The sequence below is a fragment of the Eleutherodactylus coqui genome, chromosome 1, assembly GCF_035609145.1.
Source record: "Eleutherodactylus coqui strain aEleCoq1 chromosome 1, aEleCoq1.hap1, whole genome shotgun sequence".
Classification (NCBI taxonomy): domain Eukaryota; kingdom Metazoa; phylum Chordata; class Amphibia; order Anura; family Eleutherodactylidae; genus Eleutherodactylus; species Eleutherodactylus coqui.
The window spans coordinates 371,830,104-371,846,169 of record NC_089837.1 but is presented as its reverse complement, the minus strand read 5'-3'; the positions used below and the strand labels follow the sequence as shown (position 1 = coordinate 371,846,169).

General features: G+C 41.6%; 1 protein-coding gene across 6 annotated transcripts in view; it reads right to left on the bottom strand.

Annotated features, from left to right (window-relative positions):
• Window positions 1–2,807: 2,807 nt before the first annotated feature.
• The window catches only part of GPM6B (glycoprotein M6B), a 127,769-nt gene continuing 114,510 nt past the window's right edge, over window positions 2,808–16,066 (bottom strand). For 4 of the 6 annotated variants that reach the window (XM_066578437.1, XM_066578410.1, XM_066578403.1 and 1 more), the window contains 5 exons: window positions 13,819–13,975; window positions 9,594–9,765; window positions 8,721–8,794; window positions 7,871–7,936; window positions 2,808–4,570 (listed from right to left, as the gene is read on the bottom strand). In XM_066578437.1, coding sequence (XP_066434534.1) covers window positions 4,421–4,570; window positions 7,871–7,936; window positions 8,721–8,794; window positions 9,594–9,765; window positions 13,819–13,975 — 619 coding nt within the window. In that variant the 3' untranslated portion in view covers window positions 2,808–4,420. Of the gene's footprint in view, window positions 4,571–5,063; window positions 5,975–7,870; window positions 7,937–8,720; window positions 8,795–9,593; window positions 9,766–13,818; window positions 13,976–16,066 lie in introns of those variants that run through there. The other 2 variants (XM_066578420.1, XM_066578444.1) reach the window with 1 other exon arrangement.

Here is a 16,066-nt window from a genome sequence, read left to right as displayed (position 1 = left end):
TTCGCAACCTGATTGGTTGTTTGGTTGTTTGGTGAATCAGCCAACCCAATCAGGTTGCTGGAATTGTGAATCAGCCAACCCAAACAACCAATCAGGTTGCGAATCGAGCAGAAGTCTTGTGGAATATAAAAATATGCCCCCTGGTGGACTAAATCACATGAAAACCCTCATTCAGTGCACAGGGATGAAGGACCTGTGATAACATCACAATCATGTGATCAGGGGTGGTGCTCAGAAGCCCAGTGACTGATCACATGAAAACCCTCATTCAGTGTACAGGCATAAAGGACCTATGATGACATCACGATCATGTGATCAGGGGTGGAGCTCAGAAGCCCAGTGACAGAGTCACAGTTATGTGATCAGTCACTCGCAGACAGGTGATAGTATTTTGACTAGGGTGCCCAATAAATTACTGAAACCAGAGTCTGCAGGATGACACTGAAATAGGAGACAAAGGCATCATGCACACACAGCCATGGGCATGGACCCAACAGGAAAACCTTTTAAAGTTACCCTCCGGTCCTGGACAAAAAAAAAAGATGGTTGCACCACTTCTGACTGTGATGCACACTGTGTGTTAGTATGCATCAGTAGATCACCACCACTACATGCTATGTTGATTGGCCAGTGATACCCACTTGAGCAGCTGAAGACTGACTCAGAGGTTTATAGACACTGTCTATTACTTATGTGGCAGTTTTCAGTTGCAGGGAGGAGCCAGAAACAAGGGAAGACAGCAGCCTGCTCATTTTCTAGTGATCAGTGGGGGTCTCACCAACAAGGACCCCCCACTGATTAAAGCTTTTGACATTTCAAAAGTTTCACAGGAGTGCAGTTACTCTTTAAAGGGATGTGGTATTCAGCGAGTGTCCCCTCCGCTGTTTCCACAGGCACAGTGGCTCTTCTACTGTATATGACTGGAGGCATCTCGTACTGCCACTCAGTCCCATTTAAGTGAATTTCTCAAAACAAAAACACCAAATTCTCGGCTTTTTTTCCTCCAAGCAAAGTTTTTTTGTTCATACATTAAGGGCTCACACACGTAGGCCTATGCAGCTTGCCGCGTAAATACGTTGCATATTTATGTGACCAAACTGCCTATTCCCTTTGCAACGTTAAAAACGCAATAAGACTACTACCACATGGGAAAGCCTGAAAAAACTGCAACACTAAAAATGTGGTATTTTCTAAAATGTTGATGCAATAAATAAAAAGAATGCACAAGGCCATGTGTCAGACATGGTGAATTTGCTACAGAATCTGCACCGCAGATCACAGTACAATACATGTGGATGGCGTTATTAAAAAGCCATCAAAATATAGCAGAAAAACTAGCATGCCGTGAAAATGTGTAATTCACGTGGATTACACTCCTATGAACAGGTGATATATGCCACGTGTGGATGTTGCTGCAGAATTGCCATGTATTTGCAGAGTTCTTCAGCAGAAAAAGTACACCACGTGAGTCCTCAGGCTAATTTCACATGGGCGAGGGTGAGATCGGGCCGTGAATCACTTTATCATGATAAAAAATGACAAAGTGCAACTGACCATCTTTGTCTCTGAGATTGTCCGGCCGAGTCCATGTGATTTCCCCAGGGATGCAGAGATGAAGGGAATCCCCACCGCAGCTGTCACAGCTGCAGCAGAGGATCGCAGAGTTCTCCCATTGCTTTCAATGGGGCCGGTGAGGTAACGCAGCCAGATAGAACATGCTACGATTTGTTTCTTGCATAGTGGTAAAGCAGCCTTAAGGCCCACTTACACGAAGCGATAATCGCTCAGATGACAGTTTAAGTGACAGCTTTGACCAATCATTTTGTATAAACTATTAAGTAGCTACTTAAGAGCAATCAAGTGTGCCAATAAAGCCTTTAGCTGAAAGCAGTTAATAGCCCGAGGGCTCCTATCTGCTTTCAGTTCTTTTGTTCTCCACAGGGAAACAATGCTATCAGCACTCCCTGTGGAGAACTGCTGATAAGGCTGAACAACGATTTTTAGGTTGGACCAAATTTAACGATCAGTTAGCAGTGCACGATGGCCGCGCGTTCAGACGCAATGATTATCGCTCAAACGATCATCGCTCTGTGTAAATGGGCCTTTAGTCCTAGATATCTTATAAGCAAGAATGTTCTCTGTCTTTTGCATCATTGGTCACGTGAATATATTAAACACTCATCTAAATGAAGAATTTATCTATTAGGGGGTCTCACACAAAGAGATTTTAATTGCAGATTCAGCGATCGCCGTCCACGTGGAATATCTGCAATAAAACCCGGGCATTGAAAGCCATTTCTTTTCAGATTTTCCTTCACACTCGCAGGTATCAACTGCGTATTCCGCAATCGGAAGAAGAATGGCATCATGCTCTATTTTAGTGCGGATTCCGCACAGACAGTCTCCCTTGAAGTCAATGGATGCTAGTGCTTCATCACCCATACGTAATTAATATTGCATATGAGCAGCTGAAGCACTCGCAACTTCATAGGAAAACAGAGAAGCCGGAATGCGGGCTGGAGGGGGGAGAGAGCTTTTTCTTCCTTGCGGACAATACGTATTCATCCGCGCGAAAAACCGCTCGCAACTGCCATCTTCCGCGACCATTCGCAATTTTCGTGAATGATCGCAGGTCTTCTGTTGCGGAAATTCACCTGCGACATCCGATCCGTTCATATGAGCACGGCCTAACATATTGCTTGAAATACGAGAGTTCTAACTTTAAATGTCCTTTATAAGAAAGCCTTACAAATGTCTAGTACCTGACGTGTTGGGAAAACAAAACATTAAAGCACAGAAGCAGGTGGTTTATCTACAAATATTTATTATAACACTTGGATATAACTACAGGAAGCCCTTGGCACTGATAGAAAATATTGATTCACTGTTAGGTTACAAAAATTTATACATAGCAAAAGGTAAATGCTTTTTTACATAAAAATAATTACACTAAACAGGATCTCAAAAAGAAAACTTTAGTCAACTACACAGAATAGAAAAAAATTAAGACATTGCCTTTATTATCCATACATTAGGACACTGGGCTAGAACAATCACCTGCATTGCAGTAGAAAGAATTACGAGTTTTCCATGCATTGGCTCCAACAAAAAGCTAGGCTATTATGGTAACAAATTTTCTCTAAGTACAATATACGCCTCAATTTTGAAAAAATTGTCAAAAACTAAAAATGTCCTTTCAGGATTGTAACCAAACAATATACCTGAACATTGTCTGTCAACATTTTAACAATTAGTAATATCTTTAGGTCAAGTAGACTGGACATTACTATCTATATATGTACTGTGTACAGTTCACATTTGTATGGATTTTTTGTTATTTTGTTTCTTTTCGCATTTTTTTCCTTTTTTTTTAATATTTCGGAAGTGCAACTGTCAAAACAAAAGTCACAATCAACTACAGAAATAGGAATGACCTACAGCAACAATGTAATACTATATATTCAATTCACCACTGTCATTTTTGTTGATCGTTACCTAAGACTTACACTATTAATTAAGATGTGTTAACGTGTACTCCCATCTAAAGACAAAATGCAGATAACCATCTCATTAGCTCAACAGGTAATCTCTTCCAATTCACCAGGAAACAAGGAACCTTACTAGGGCGGCGTTAGGTCTCATTAGCATGAGCAGACTTTGAGGTACTTATGTGCGCGTCTGATTTTTTTTTCCGATTTTGCCAAAAAGAAGACTGGATCCCAGAAGATGAGATTCCGTTCCTCTTGGCAGAAAGTTCTGAAAGGGAACTAGTGCCTACAATCTGGTCGTATGAAAAAAGGCCTTGGGCATTTTGATCCTTATACCACAAAAGTTTCCACTGAAGTGGTTAGCTTATTCTTGATAGTATGGGTTCAGCTCACCAACTTGTGTCTATGGCATATCGATGACTGGTGCTCTATAAAAGGGGAAAACCTGAAGCAAAACATGGGTGTCCCTGATTCACAATGGATGGTTGAAACTTCTGCTCCTTTCCATATAAGTTTTGGAAGGATCAGTATTCTATGTACAAATATTTTCGGGGGCATTGATTTATTTCAAAATGCCAACACTTTATAGAAATCTAAGATGTACCTGATCAGAATGAAAAATAACCATGATAGATGCCAATACTTGATCTGAGAACCAAGTATGAACCCGCTGTCTATACAACTGCTCCCACTATTTAGGAAATGGGTATTCCTCTGGAAACACTTGACACTTTATAAAGTGCTTCATTTTAAAACGCCTGAGATCACAAAGTATGGGGTGGGATGGGATATGGAAAGAATGAATGTTACTCGCTGCAGTTTTAAAACCGTATAACATCCGGTAGCTCGTTCAGGTTTCTTAAATGGTACACATCTGTATTAATCAATTAGTCATAAAGCCTACTGCTTTTCATGCTGTGTCACGCAAGATTTTATGTGTAAGAATTAAGCTGTTCTTTTGACCGTGACTGGATGTCTTGAAGTTCTTGTTCTTCTTTAGCTTTAATGTCTTGGTAAGCCTGAGTTTTGCTCGCATCCTTTAAGTAGGCCCAATTAGAAGCCAGAACCATGAGGAAGTGGATCTGCAAGAGAAGGGTGAGCACGATGGCTAGTAAACGTGTCAAGAGGCAAAGCAAGCAGGATATTAGAGTACTAATAGTAGTAGTAGTTTAATAATAATACACAAGAGTTAATAGGCTTTTGTAACCCTGCAGTGAACATTAATAACTTTATATTTAGGCATGCACTTGGTTTACTATGGTTGGAAAAACTAAAGGGCGAGGAAAGCAACTAAAGAAGTTAGAAAGCCAGACGTAAAATGAATCTATAGAGAAAATGTGATTTTTGCCAGTTGGTTAAAGCAAGAAATCCTTCAAAACAAACTTAAGAGGATACAAATTATTTTTATTTTGACGATATATAAAAGGGATATTTTATCTGACAGGCATGTATATAAGTGAGGGAAACCTCAGTACATTTGAGAATAGAAATGATGCAAGGCGCCTGAATTATTCTTCATCTATTAATGAACCTGTGGAGGTAAAAATGTATACACAGAAGCATGCAGGCCACAAATTAGTGTTTATTGCCACTTTATTCAACTACAAAAATAGGTTATAAAATGAATTTATTGCTAGTGCTTATATTCTTCTTTCAAACTTCCATGTCATGTATCCAGTGATAATTATGTCACACAGTACTTCCTCCTCTGCACTATTTCCTGCCACACATCACTTCCTGGTCTCTTCCTCGCTTGGCCAGCGAATAATTCCTCCATTAATTTGCATATCAAATCATTGGTCTTGAATCTAGTGCTCAAGGGCCTATTAGCCTCACTTTTTTTTCTGAGATCTGGCTAATAAATAATTATCTGTTACCAACATTTATGTCAACTGTACAAGTGCATTTTGCAAAAAAGAAAAAAAAAACTCCAAGCACGCCTACCACTAATTTTGGGCAATTAAGGAAAAATTAGCTCTGTTATTAGTTAGTAATAGTTTGTACAAAAATACATAATTCTGTATATGTAGCTGTGGCAGTAATGAAGCTCCATCTGCCCTGATCATCCAACAACTTGTGTATAAATGTACCGTATGCAAGATGTCGGACAAGCAGAGAAGGCACGCGTTACAGACATCATTCAACAGATGCCAAGTGAATGAGCTTTATTTGACGTAACAGAATTTAGCCAGATCTCATGCTTGTGTTTTACATACAATATATTTTTAATATTACTCTATGATACTATTGAGTGACACTTGCTATATACAAAAAGGAAAATAAAATAAAAAAAAACAAAATCATATAAAATTGAAAATGCTAGACTGGTTTAGTCCAGAGTGTCAGTGGTAGTTTAAGCTACAACAATGCAGTCTTTCTAATGATGTGACTAAAAAAAAAAAAGTTTAGAATTTAGTGCAGCAATCCTCCCGACTCTTAAACTTCAAAACGGCATAGTTATATGTGGTTGCCATCATGTAGATCAGCTGGTGGAAAAGAACAAAATAAAAAGGAGTGTAAGATATGGCACTGGAATGCCTCACGCAGCCTTGGAAATCACTCATCTAAACTCTCAAATGTTAAAGATAAGGGAAGATTGTGATTAAGGTTCCTATTATATGGGTGGAGTTAAGGGGGAGGGGGTGGGCTTTAACCCTTTGCAATCCAATTTTGGATTCAGGGTTTTCTAGGGGGGCTTTCTCTTTCTGCCATTATACAATGGCACCATCTGCTGGCTAGAACCAGTACTGCGGTATGTGACATGCTGGAGAGGCCCCTGACAACAGAGCGGCCAGTAATCTACAGTAATACCCTGCCTGACGTCTTCCGACATCGGAGCTGTACAGCCTTCAATCAGAAGGTCTTCAGACGTCAGACAGTGGATTGAAAAGGGTTAATCCTGGCTAATCCAACCAATAGTAATAGTGTTCCTCAATAAGAAATACTGGACAATATATGACTGATACACTGAATTGCTGATTTTTAGGGTTCATTCTTAATACTTTATTCTTAATATAAACCACACTTTTACATAGCTAAGACTCAACATCAATTAATAACAAAAAAGAAATGCAACTAATTGCAGAATGACAATGTGGAGGTTGAATAAGGAAAAACTGCCAAAATTCTCATGTGCTCTGTGAATTATTAGGGTCTATGTCATGTCTAGAAATAAGTCATATTTTAATACATTCAACTCTAATATGCTGCAATTTGATCACAGAAAGACTAGTGACTCAATACTATGAATGCTCTGAAATGGATGCATACCTGGACTTATAAACGAAATATAGTAGAATGTTAGCTACTCTGATGCATTAATGCTGGCTTTTGTCAGTTGCCTATATTATGTAGTTATGTGTACCCTTAGCCATGCTACTGCCATACATTGTTAAGCCAGTTTGCCGGTAAACTCGTTTTTCAATGGTTAAGGCCTCATGTCCACGGGCAAAAGAAGAATTAAAATCCGCAGCGGATTTTAACTCTTCTCCCGCGCGCGGATCCGCAACCCATAGGGATGCATTGACCACCCGCGGGTAGATAAATACCCGCGGATGGTCAATAAAAGTGATTTTAAAAAAAAATGGAGCATGAAAAAATCTGGACCATGCTCCATTTTCGTGCGGGTCTCCCGCGGGCTTCTATTGAAGCCTATGGAAGCCGTCCGGATCCACGGGAGACCAAAATCGGAATTTACTCACTTGCTCCGGATCTTCCCTTCGCCGCGGCTTCATCTTATCTCCGTCGCGGCTCAATCTTTTTTTCTTCGGGCCGGCGCATGCGCGGGGCACATAACCGACGTGCCCTGCGCATCCGCCGAGCCGAAGAAGGAAGATCCGGCCGCGACGCAGAGAAGATGAAGCCGCGGCGAAGGGAAGATCCGGAGCGGGCGAGAGGCAAGTTTATTCTTATTTTTATGCCTCATGTCCGTGGGGCAGGAGGGACCCGCTACGGATTCTCCATGGAGAATCCGTAGCGGGCCTGATTTTCCCCGTGGACATGAGGCCTAAAGAGTAAACCTGGGTCCAACATTTGTTTGGCTTTGGACATCATTTGTATACCTATACTTGTTTACTGTTATGGAATATAACCATACACCTGAACTGGTCCTAACAAAGCACAATATGGGAATCATTACTTCCTACCCGGAAATACATGGCTCGTACATACGATCCATAAAAAAATCATATCTGCTAAAACTCATGCTGAATCAGTAATTCAAACAGCTTATGTATTTATGGCCAGGAATCCTTCATTTTTGTGTGATGCTCAGTCTCAACTGAATGAGAGCACAGCACTTTGGACACAGTATGTGTGCACAGAAAAGTCTTTAATATATCTATAACCAATAACTTATGATTTAAAAGTTCACTCATACTCACCAGTGCAATAACAGTAGCACCTGCCCCAGCACAGGCCACAATAAAGAGGTGGTAGGACATGTAGAACTAGAAAGGAATGGAGAGACTCCATTAAGAATATGCATACAAAACATTTAGTATATAAGCATAGCCTTATATTAAGTAGCAACTCAACTGGGGGAACATCTACACACATCGGATTACTATACACTAATTATAATGCCATAATATGTTTAAAGGGGTAGGATAGGTCATCAATAGTAGACAGGTGGGAGTCTATCGCCCCCATTTCCTGCAGAAATTTACTCAGTGAACAAGCTTAATAACCCAGAGAACAGCTGAGTGATAAGAGTGGCCAGCAAGGGACCTCAGTCGTTTTACTATTGATGACCTGTCCTCACAAAGCCATCAATGGTTTACAACCCCTTGAAGAATTAAAAGGGGTTGTCTTACAGTTTTTTTTATGACAGAAGTTTTAGGTATGGGTATGCAAGTTTTTAATTTTCAAAACTTGGTTTCTTAAGACCCTCTCAGATCACTGCTGATGCCCAGCCTGCCCTCACGTTACCCAGTATCAGTGTACTCTTGGTCAGACAAGGAGCTCTGGGGAAAAACAGTCATTTTGTGTTTCAGAGAAGGAAGACCAGATAGAGGGAGGAAGCTATGTGCCTGCACAACCACCACAATAAGCAACACTGGTGGCTGTGCCCACTGGAAACAGAACAAAGCGCTTTTCATAGAAGGTTGGTAACAAAATATCTGGTATTAAGAGGTTGATTCAAAATTTAGATTTTTTTTTTTTAACTCCAAAAACATCTCCATTTCTCAGATTTCATATTTTCTCTTCAGTATTGGATTTTGGGATAAGTACCTGCTGGGTTTCGCAGATGTTCTCCAGTGCTGATCCACAGGCTTTTCCAGGCAAGGCATTCCATGGAATGATTCCTGTATAAAAACAATTATGTGAGCCTATTGTAAAAATTTCTGTGTCCTCTCAACCACTGACTATGTGTCCAACTAAACAGAATCAACATTAGTGAATCTTAAGAATTATATGATCAGTTATATCGAGGTCCTTCCAGAGTATCTATTGCCATCCGTTGGCTATAGATCTTACTCTGATAATCCATTTCTGCTCCTTCAACCATGCCACATTCATACAGTTTAAGGAAGAGGGTATACTTTTCCCCTGCATGCTTTGGTTTCTTTCTGCAGAAACCTACAGCAGTACTATGCTCAGTTACTATCAAGAAGGTAGGGGGAAGGCATTCCTTTCCCCAACGGAGTTTGTGATGACACTATTAAAGGGATTTTCCCAAAGTCAGAAAAAAGTGGGGTTAGGGATGGCACAGCAACAAAGCACTATTCCATGATCAGATGTCCCTGGGGTCAAGGGCAGATGCTTCTGTCCACAAAGTTACTGCAGCGCTCATGTACCGTTCATCATTGACATGATTGCTGCAGCCGATCTTTGACCTCACCAGTCATGTCTGCATGATTGATACATGACCGCTGAGGCCATTGATTGGTTGCAGTGGTTAGTTGAACGATGAACGTTCAACCAACGTAGGTGCGGGACCACTGCAGCAACTTTGTTGGCTGGAGCATCGGGGACTAGAATCTGATCTGTGAGTAGTGCTTAGTTTGTTATTCTGTATCATCCACAATCCTCCACAGGGCTGTTACAAGTCGTTTTCCACAGACCGCAAGGCAAGACTAGAACGTTAAATGAAAAAGTACGTACCATACTGCCTGATGTCCACACATATCTGTTCTGCGGCAGTAGTATAATTCACAGGAAGTGCTTTGAGAACATCACAAGATGATCGAATGTTGTAAAACATGAAGACAGGGACGGCAGAAAAGCCAAACACTCCAAGCCAGGCCACCCCCAAGATGTAGGTGAGGAACACAAACTGATAAAATAGAATAAGAGGAAAATAAGTACAACAAAAAAATCCAGATTCAAAAATCACCTAAATTTTTTTCTCCACCCAAATACTCTGGACACATAAGGCTAATTTAATGACACTTTAAATTTTTTCGGATGACTCATCTTGGGCTCTCTGCTCACACTAGTGGAATGATTAGCCATGATGTTACGATGGATCTGTCATAAGATCATTTAACAGGCATGACCATTCATATTTTAGTTTATATTGTCCTTCACCATCTTTTAAGATGGACATACATGTTCAAGAACACCAGCAACGAACGAGAGGGCTTTCATCCACCAATTGGATGAAAATTTCCTACATAGCAGACTTCTTTCCACACAATGACTGCTACCAGTCGGCTGGATTGATCATTTGATGTTGATTTCCACCTGACGAATTATTGTTTCAGTTGAAATTGTCCATTTTCTTCAAAGCTTAGTCTAAAATTTATGGGCACCTTTAGAAACAACAAGAGAAGGAAGGAAAAAATAGAGAGGAGGAGTAGACATTGCTCATATGGTAGTGTAGTGCGTCGAGTTTATTGTACGTTGTAGATTTTTCTGAGGAGGTGGGTTTTCAGGTTGGTTTTAAAGGAGTGGGAGAAACTGATTGGCTTGCATAGCACGTTTACAATATGGAGGATGCAGTGAAAAATTGTTGTAGACAGTTGTGTGAGGAGCAAACAAGAGAAAAGATAATAAATGGTTAAAAGGTAGAGAACAGCAGGGGTTCCCGGAACAGAAGAACCTTGAGGGACACCAACAGAGAGAGGGTGAGGAAACGATGTGGTGTGCAAGTGGGGGGGGGGGGGGGGGGGGGGAGAAAGAGTACCTTCACACGGCACCTATCTGCTGCTGGATTTCTGAAGTGGAAAACCCATAGCAAATCGGCTGTAAATCTGCGGTGACCAAACCTGCGCCTAAATGGTGTAGATTTGGCTGTGTTTTTAATTGCAGAAAAGCTACAGATTTTAATTATTGTATTTCAAAGGTTGCATTTCATAGCATAAGTAGATATGCTACAAATTTAGAATCTGCAGTGTTTTTCAAAAATGCTGCTGATTTGTTGCGGAAAATTTCTGTATCATGTAAGTGAGATTTTAGAAGTCTCCTCCACGTCTTTTCTTTGAATTCAGCTGAATTTTCACAGCAAATTCCACTGCAGTAATTCCGTAACATTTATATTACGTGATAAGACGGCCTACATGTTTGATTGGTAACATGAGAAGATCCAAGAGAGGGCAAAGTTGATACTGAGGGATAAGAGTTTGTAATAGTAGGGAGTGGTTGATAAACAGAGGACAGGTCTAGAAGGAGAAGCATTGACTAATTATCTGCTGTCAGAGCTTTCAGATATTGAAGACTTTGGCTGTGGTGGTTTCCGTAGAATTGTGGGCTCAGAAGTCAGATTGATTTAGAGGAGAGTTGGTAGGACAGTTAAAGATGGACATATTGCTCAAAGAGTTAAAAGGGAAATAGGAATAGTGAGATAATAATCTTTATTTGTATAGCGCCAACTTATTCCGTAGCGCTTTCAATTATGGGAGAAATGCAAACAGTACAACAATTATAGTGGGAAATACAATCCATTTGAAACAAATGGGGTAGGGGTGGTACAAGAGGGAGGGGGGGAAGTGAGGCATGGGGAACACAGGCAGTAGGGGATTTCATGTGGAAATCAGTTATTAGAGCGCAAACGGGGTGGGGCGGTAAAGAGGTGCAGGGGTAGAGGACGTATGTAATAGGCAGGGTGGAAGGTGTGGGGAGCCATAGGGAGGGGCGGGGGACTAGGTCAGGGGATTTGGTATGCCTCCCTGAAGAGGTGCGTTATTAAGGAGTGTTTGAAATTTCGTGTATCGGGAATTGTCCAGATGCCTTACGGTAGAGCGTTCCAGAGGATGGGTGCTGCTCTGGTGAAGTCCTGAAGGCGAGCAGGTGAATTTCGTATTAGAGGGGTGTTTAGTCTGAGTGTTAGCAGATCGAAATGAGCTGGCTGGGTGGTGTATGGATAGGAGGGAGGAGATGTATGGTGGCGCGGCGCCATGCAAAGCTATGTGGGTGAGGTTGAGGAGTTTAAATTTAGTTCTGCAGTGGATGGGCAGCCAATGCAGCAACTGGCATAATGCAGAAGCATCTGAATAACGGCTGGATAGAAAAATGAGCCTAGCTGCCACATTTAGTATGGATTGGAGTGGAGCGAGTCTAGTGCGGGGGAGGCCAATGAATAGCGAGTTGCAGTAGTCGAGTCGAAAGTGGATGAAGGCAACCATGAGTGTCTTTAGCGGGTCCGTGGTGAGGAATGGCAGTATTCGATGGGACAGTAGCAGAACAGTGAGGATGAGTTGAGGGATGGCTTCTTAAGGATAAGCGTGAGGTTTAAATGAGGAAGTGAAGAAGCAATTAGGTTGAAGAGTTTGTTAGGGCCAAGATGAACACAGTGGTAAGGTTGGGGATGAGATGGAATTGGGTCAAGGGTGCAGGAGGCAAGATGCAACTTGGATAGTACGGTGGAAAGCTTTTTTCATTAGAAATGCTGGAGATAATGGATATGGGGTGGGGGGTGGAAGAGTACTGAGTAGTGTGCGAACTATGGATTTGCTCTTCGGCTCATCCTGTTCTGTTATAGTTTTAAAGGGAACTTGTCACATTTCTACACCACCATAAGTTATGATGCCGTTAGGGGACATAACAGGGAGAGGTTCTTTCTTTATTCTCACTTGTTTTCTGGTTCTTCCGGTGACCGACACTAAAGATTGCATTCAGCCCTGAAAATAGACTTTTATGGGAATAGTCAGATTTTCAGTTCCATGCTTGATTTTCAGTGGCGGACACCAGAGGAACCAGGGAACAGGAAAGTATAAAAAATACCACACCCGACTCTGTCATGTTCCTTAACAGCATCATAACTTAGTTTATACTGCTGTGGGAATGTGACAAGTTCCCTTTAAACAGAAATTAATCACAACCATGTCTGTTATTTGCCTGATGTAGAAATCCAAGTAGTTTTCAAGACTTGCTATAGCATTTTGTATTCACCATTAAAAAGGCATCATATCTACAAGATTACTTTGTTTTGCTTACTGAAAACATAATATGAAAGACACTTATGGTTCCTACAAGGATGTAAGAGCAATGAGATAAGGAGCAGAGGTTGGTCAGAAATAAGGTTTAGTGTGTATTCCTCTTTGTGCGTAGCTGTACAAGGCCACTGTAAGGTGCATGAGGATGTGACAGGAGTTTGTAGGCAGCTGAATGGCATATGTCAATGGGGATGTTACAGAACACCCATGATGATGACGATAATGTAGATGTCAGTTGAAAAGAAGTATAAAAGCCAGGTAGCAAGTATAAATTCATTAAGTTCGGGAAGAATATATTATTTCTCCTTAAGGAGAGCACCTAGAAGGTGTGTGAGGAGCCTTATAAGGCCATGGATGCTTCTCTGGGAAATGTATGCAAATAAGAAAGATGGAACAAATACCTCTGCAGCACCACCTATTGGAAGGCAGAATTCCTGCAACTCTATGCCAGATTCTTTAGAGAAGCCTTATAACAATGACTGTGAATTGAAAACCAAACCAGAATCCATACACAGACAGCGGTTTGAGGGTTTTTACTCCTCAATAGTGTGCAGTAGGTTTCTGGCTTGGCTAGTGAGAGGCCTATGATGTGGGTTGGGAAAGGTATGGTTACTCCTTAAGGAGAGCACCTAGAAGGTTGTGAGAGACTTATAAGGCCATTCATGCTCTTCCGGAAAATCTGCAAATAAGGAAGATGGAACAAATACCTCTTGCTTATTTACATACACTAAAACACGTATTAGGCTGTGCAGGCTATGGGGACACTTAGTGCCTGGCATTTCCCAAAATTCAAAGATACAGGATACACAAGTAAGAAAACAAGATGATACAGAAATCACCACATCAATGTTTGGTCCTACTGGCATATTCAGTTCGAAAACGAACAGTCCCGTCTAATTTGCATCACTTTCGAAGGTGAATGCAATCACTTTTACCATGAAACATATTCTCACCATGCCACTGATGCATCGTCCACAAGCCGTGGTTTTAAATTCACTGTGCATTTCCTTCACTGCGCTGGTAGTGTAGAAACCCTCTGCCAGCAGAATGATTCCATACAGGAAGAAGAAGGAAGCAATCCCATAGATCACATACTGCATTAACTGGATTCTGAAAAACAAAAAATGGCCTCATTTCATTACAGCCGATAGGAAATACATTTTCTTTTGACGATCCCATTTTATTAAAGTTGGGCATAGATGTAATATTTGGTGTGCCTTGTATTGCTGGTGCTTGCATGGAGCGATCTCACAGTCATTATAAGCACATCAGGGTGTGATCTGACGCATTTGTAACACTGACTTGCACAAGTCTTCTAACCATGTTAAGTTCTCTGTGGTAGGATTGTTTGTAATAGTCTTGTGAGGGACAAGTTTTAGGCTGGGGATAGCAAATGTTACTGTCTAACCCTAGCTTAAAGAGGTTGTCCAGTTGTAAACTATTGATAGCCTATCCACAGGATTGGTCACCAATAGTAGAGCAGTAAGTGCCTGTCACCTGGGACCCCCACCGATCAGCTGTTTGCTGGGCAAGAAGCAGACAGCTCATTTCTCACTGCAGTGGTCAGGCTTGGTACTACAGGCTGTGTTCACATTGAAGTGAAGGGGAACTTTGTAATACCAGGCCTGACTACCGCAGTGAGAATGGAGCTATCTGCTTCCTGCAGAAATCAGCTCCGTGCATAGGCACAAAGTGGTCTGGGAAACCTTTGATCTGTGCGGCTCATGGGCAGCAGACCTCTGGTGATCTACTACCGATCTACTACTGATGACTAGGGATGAGCGAGTATACTCGCTAAGGCACTACTCGCTCGAGTAATTTGCCTTAGCTGAGTATCTCCCCGCTCGTCCCGAAAGATTCGGGTGCCGGCGCAGGGCGGGGAGCTGCGGGGGAGAGCAGGGAGGAACGGAGGGGAGATCTCTCTCTCTCCCTCTCTCCCGCCCGCTCTCCCCTGCTCCCCGCCGCAACTCACCTTTCAGCTGCGGCGGCCCCCGAATCTTTAGGGACGAGCAGGGAGATACTCGTCTAAGGCGCATTACTCGAGTGAGTAGTGCCTTAGCGAGTATACTCGCTCATCCCTACTGATGACCTATCCTAAAGATAATTTTCTACTTGTATCCGTCCTAAAAATAGGCTATCCATAGTTTAGAACTGGAAACCCCCTTTAAGGGGAAGACATTACAGGGTGTCCAAGTAGACCTAAATTACTTTATTTTGCTTCGAAAGTAAGAGCCCCTTCCCTCACACACTTACGTCATGTCTCCAATGCCAACTACTTAAGTCCATAGATTGTAAGAACGTTTGATATGCTTACTAACAAGGCCTAGTGTACACGAAATAGGAATCAATGAACTAGTTTATTGTAATACTGTTTCTATGAACAATGGGGCACAGTTATTTAAGTCCAGGGTTTTACACTCCAGTCTTAGATAAGTGACAACAGAGCAGGATGCACCAAGTGTAATAAAAGGCGCAAGCATCTTATTACATTCAGCACATCTTCATGCAACTGTGCTCCACTTTCCGATTTATGCTATAATTTATGCCAGAAGCTGGTGTGAATCAAAGTGAATCTAATAGGCTGCAGACAGCCCTGTCCCATCCCAAGCTGCGCCCACTTCGTACACAAGTGGTGAGGATGGTATAAAAAGCAGAAAAGTCAAAGTTTGGCACAAGTGTGCGACTTGCATAAAATTTTGCAACTTTGTAACGACAAAACTCTGACGTAAAGTCATTTATAACTTCCCCCAATGTCTTGCATTGCGTTTGAAATCTGACATATAACACGGTTATACATAGCTAGTGCTGCCTATATGACTTATTAAATAGTCCCTTTAGCAGCTCAGCAATAAGGAGCTGCAACATTAACTGTTATAATTGAACCACTTTATCTTGACAAGGTCATCTTTTTTATGTGAAAAATTGTGTCAGCCATGTAACATATGCATACAAGGTCTCATGAGTTATGAGGACTACTGCAGTTCTATCACTTCCATGTACCAGATTGAAAACAAATGTATGGAAAGAGTTGTTCAACATGTATATGTTGCAAAGTAAGATCCATACATGTGAAAGGGTTTTTATGTACGCTGCCTTCAGATGAAGGTGTAGTGGCCCAGAGTTAGTGGGGCCCCTCCATCAGTGTGAATGTATTTGTCTCGTGCTTACTGCATTGTCAGTGTCTTCTATGTGTATGAATAT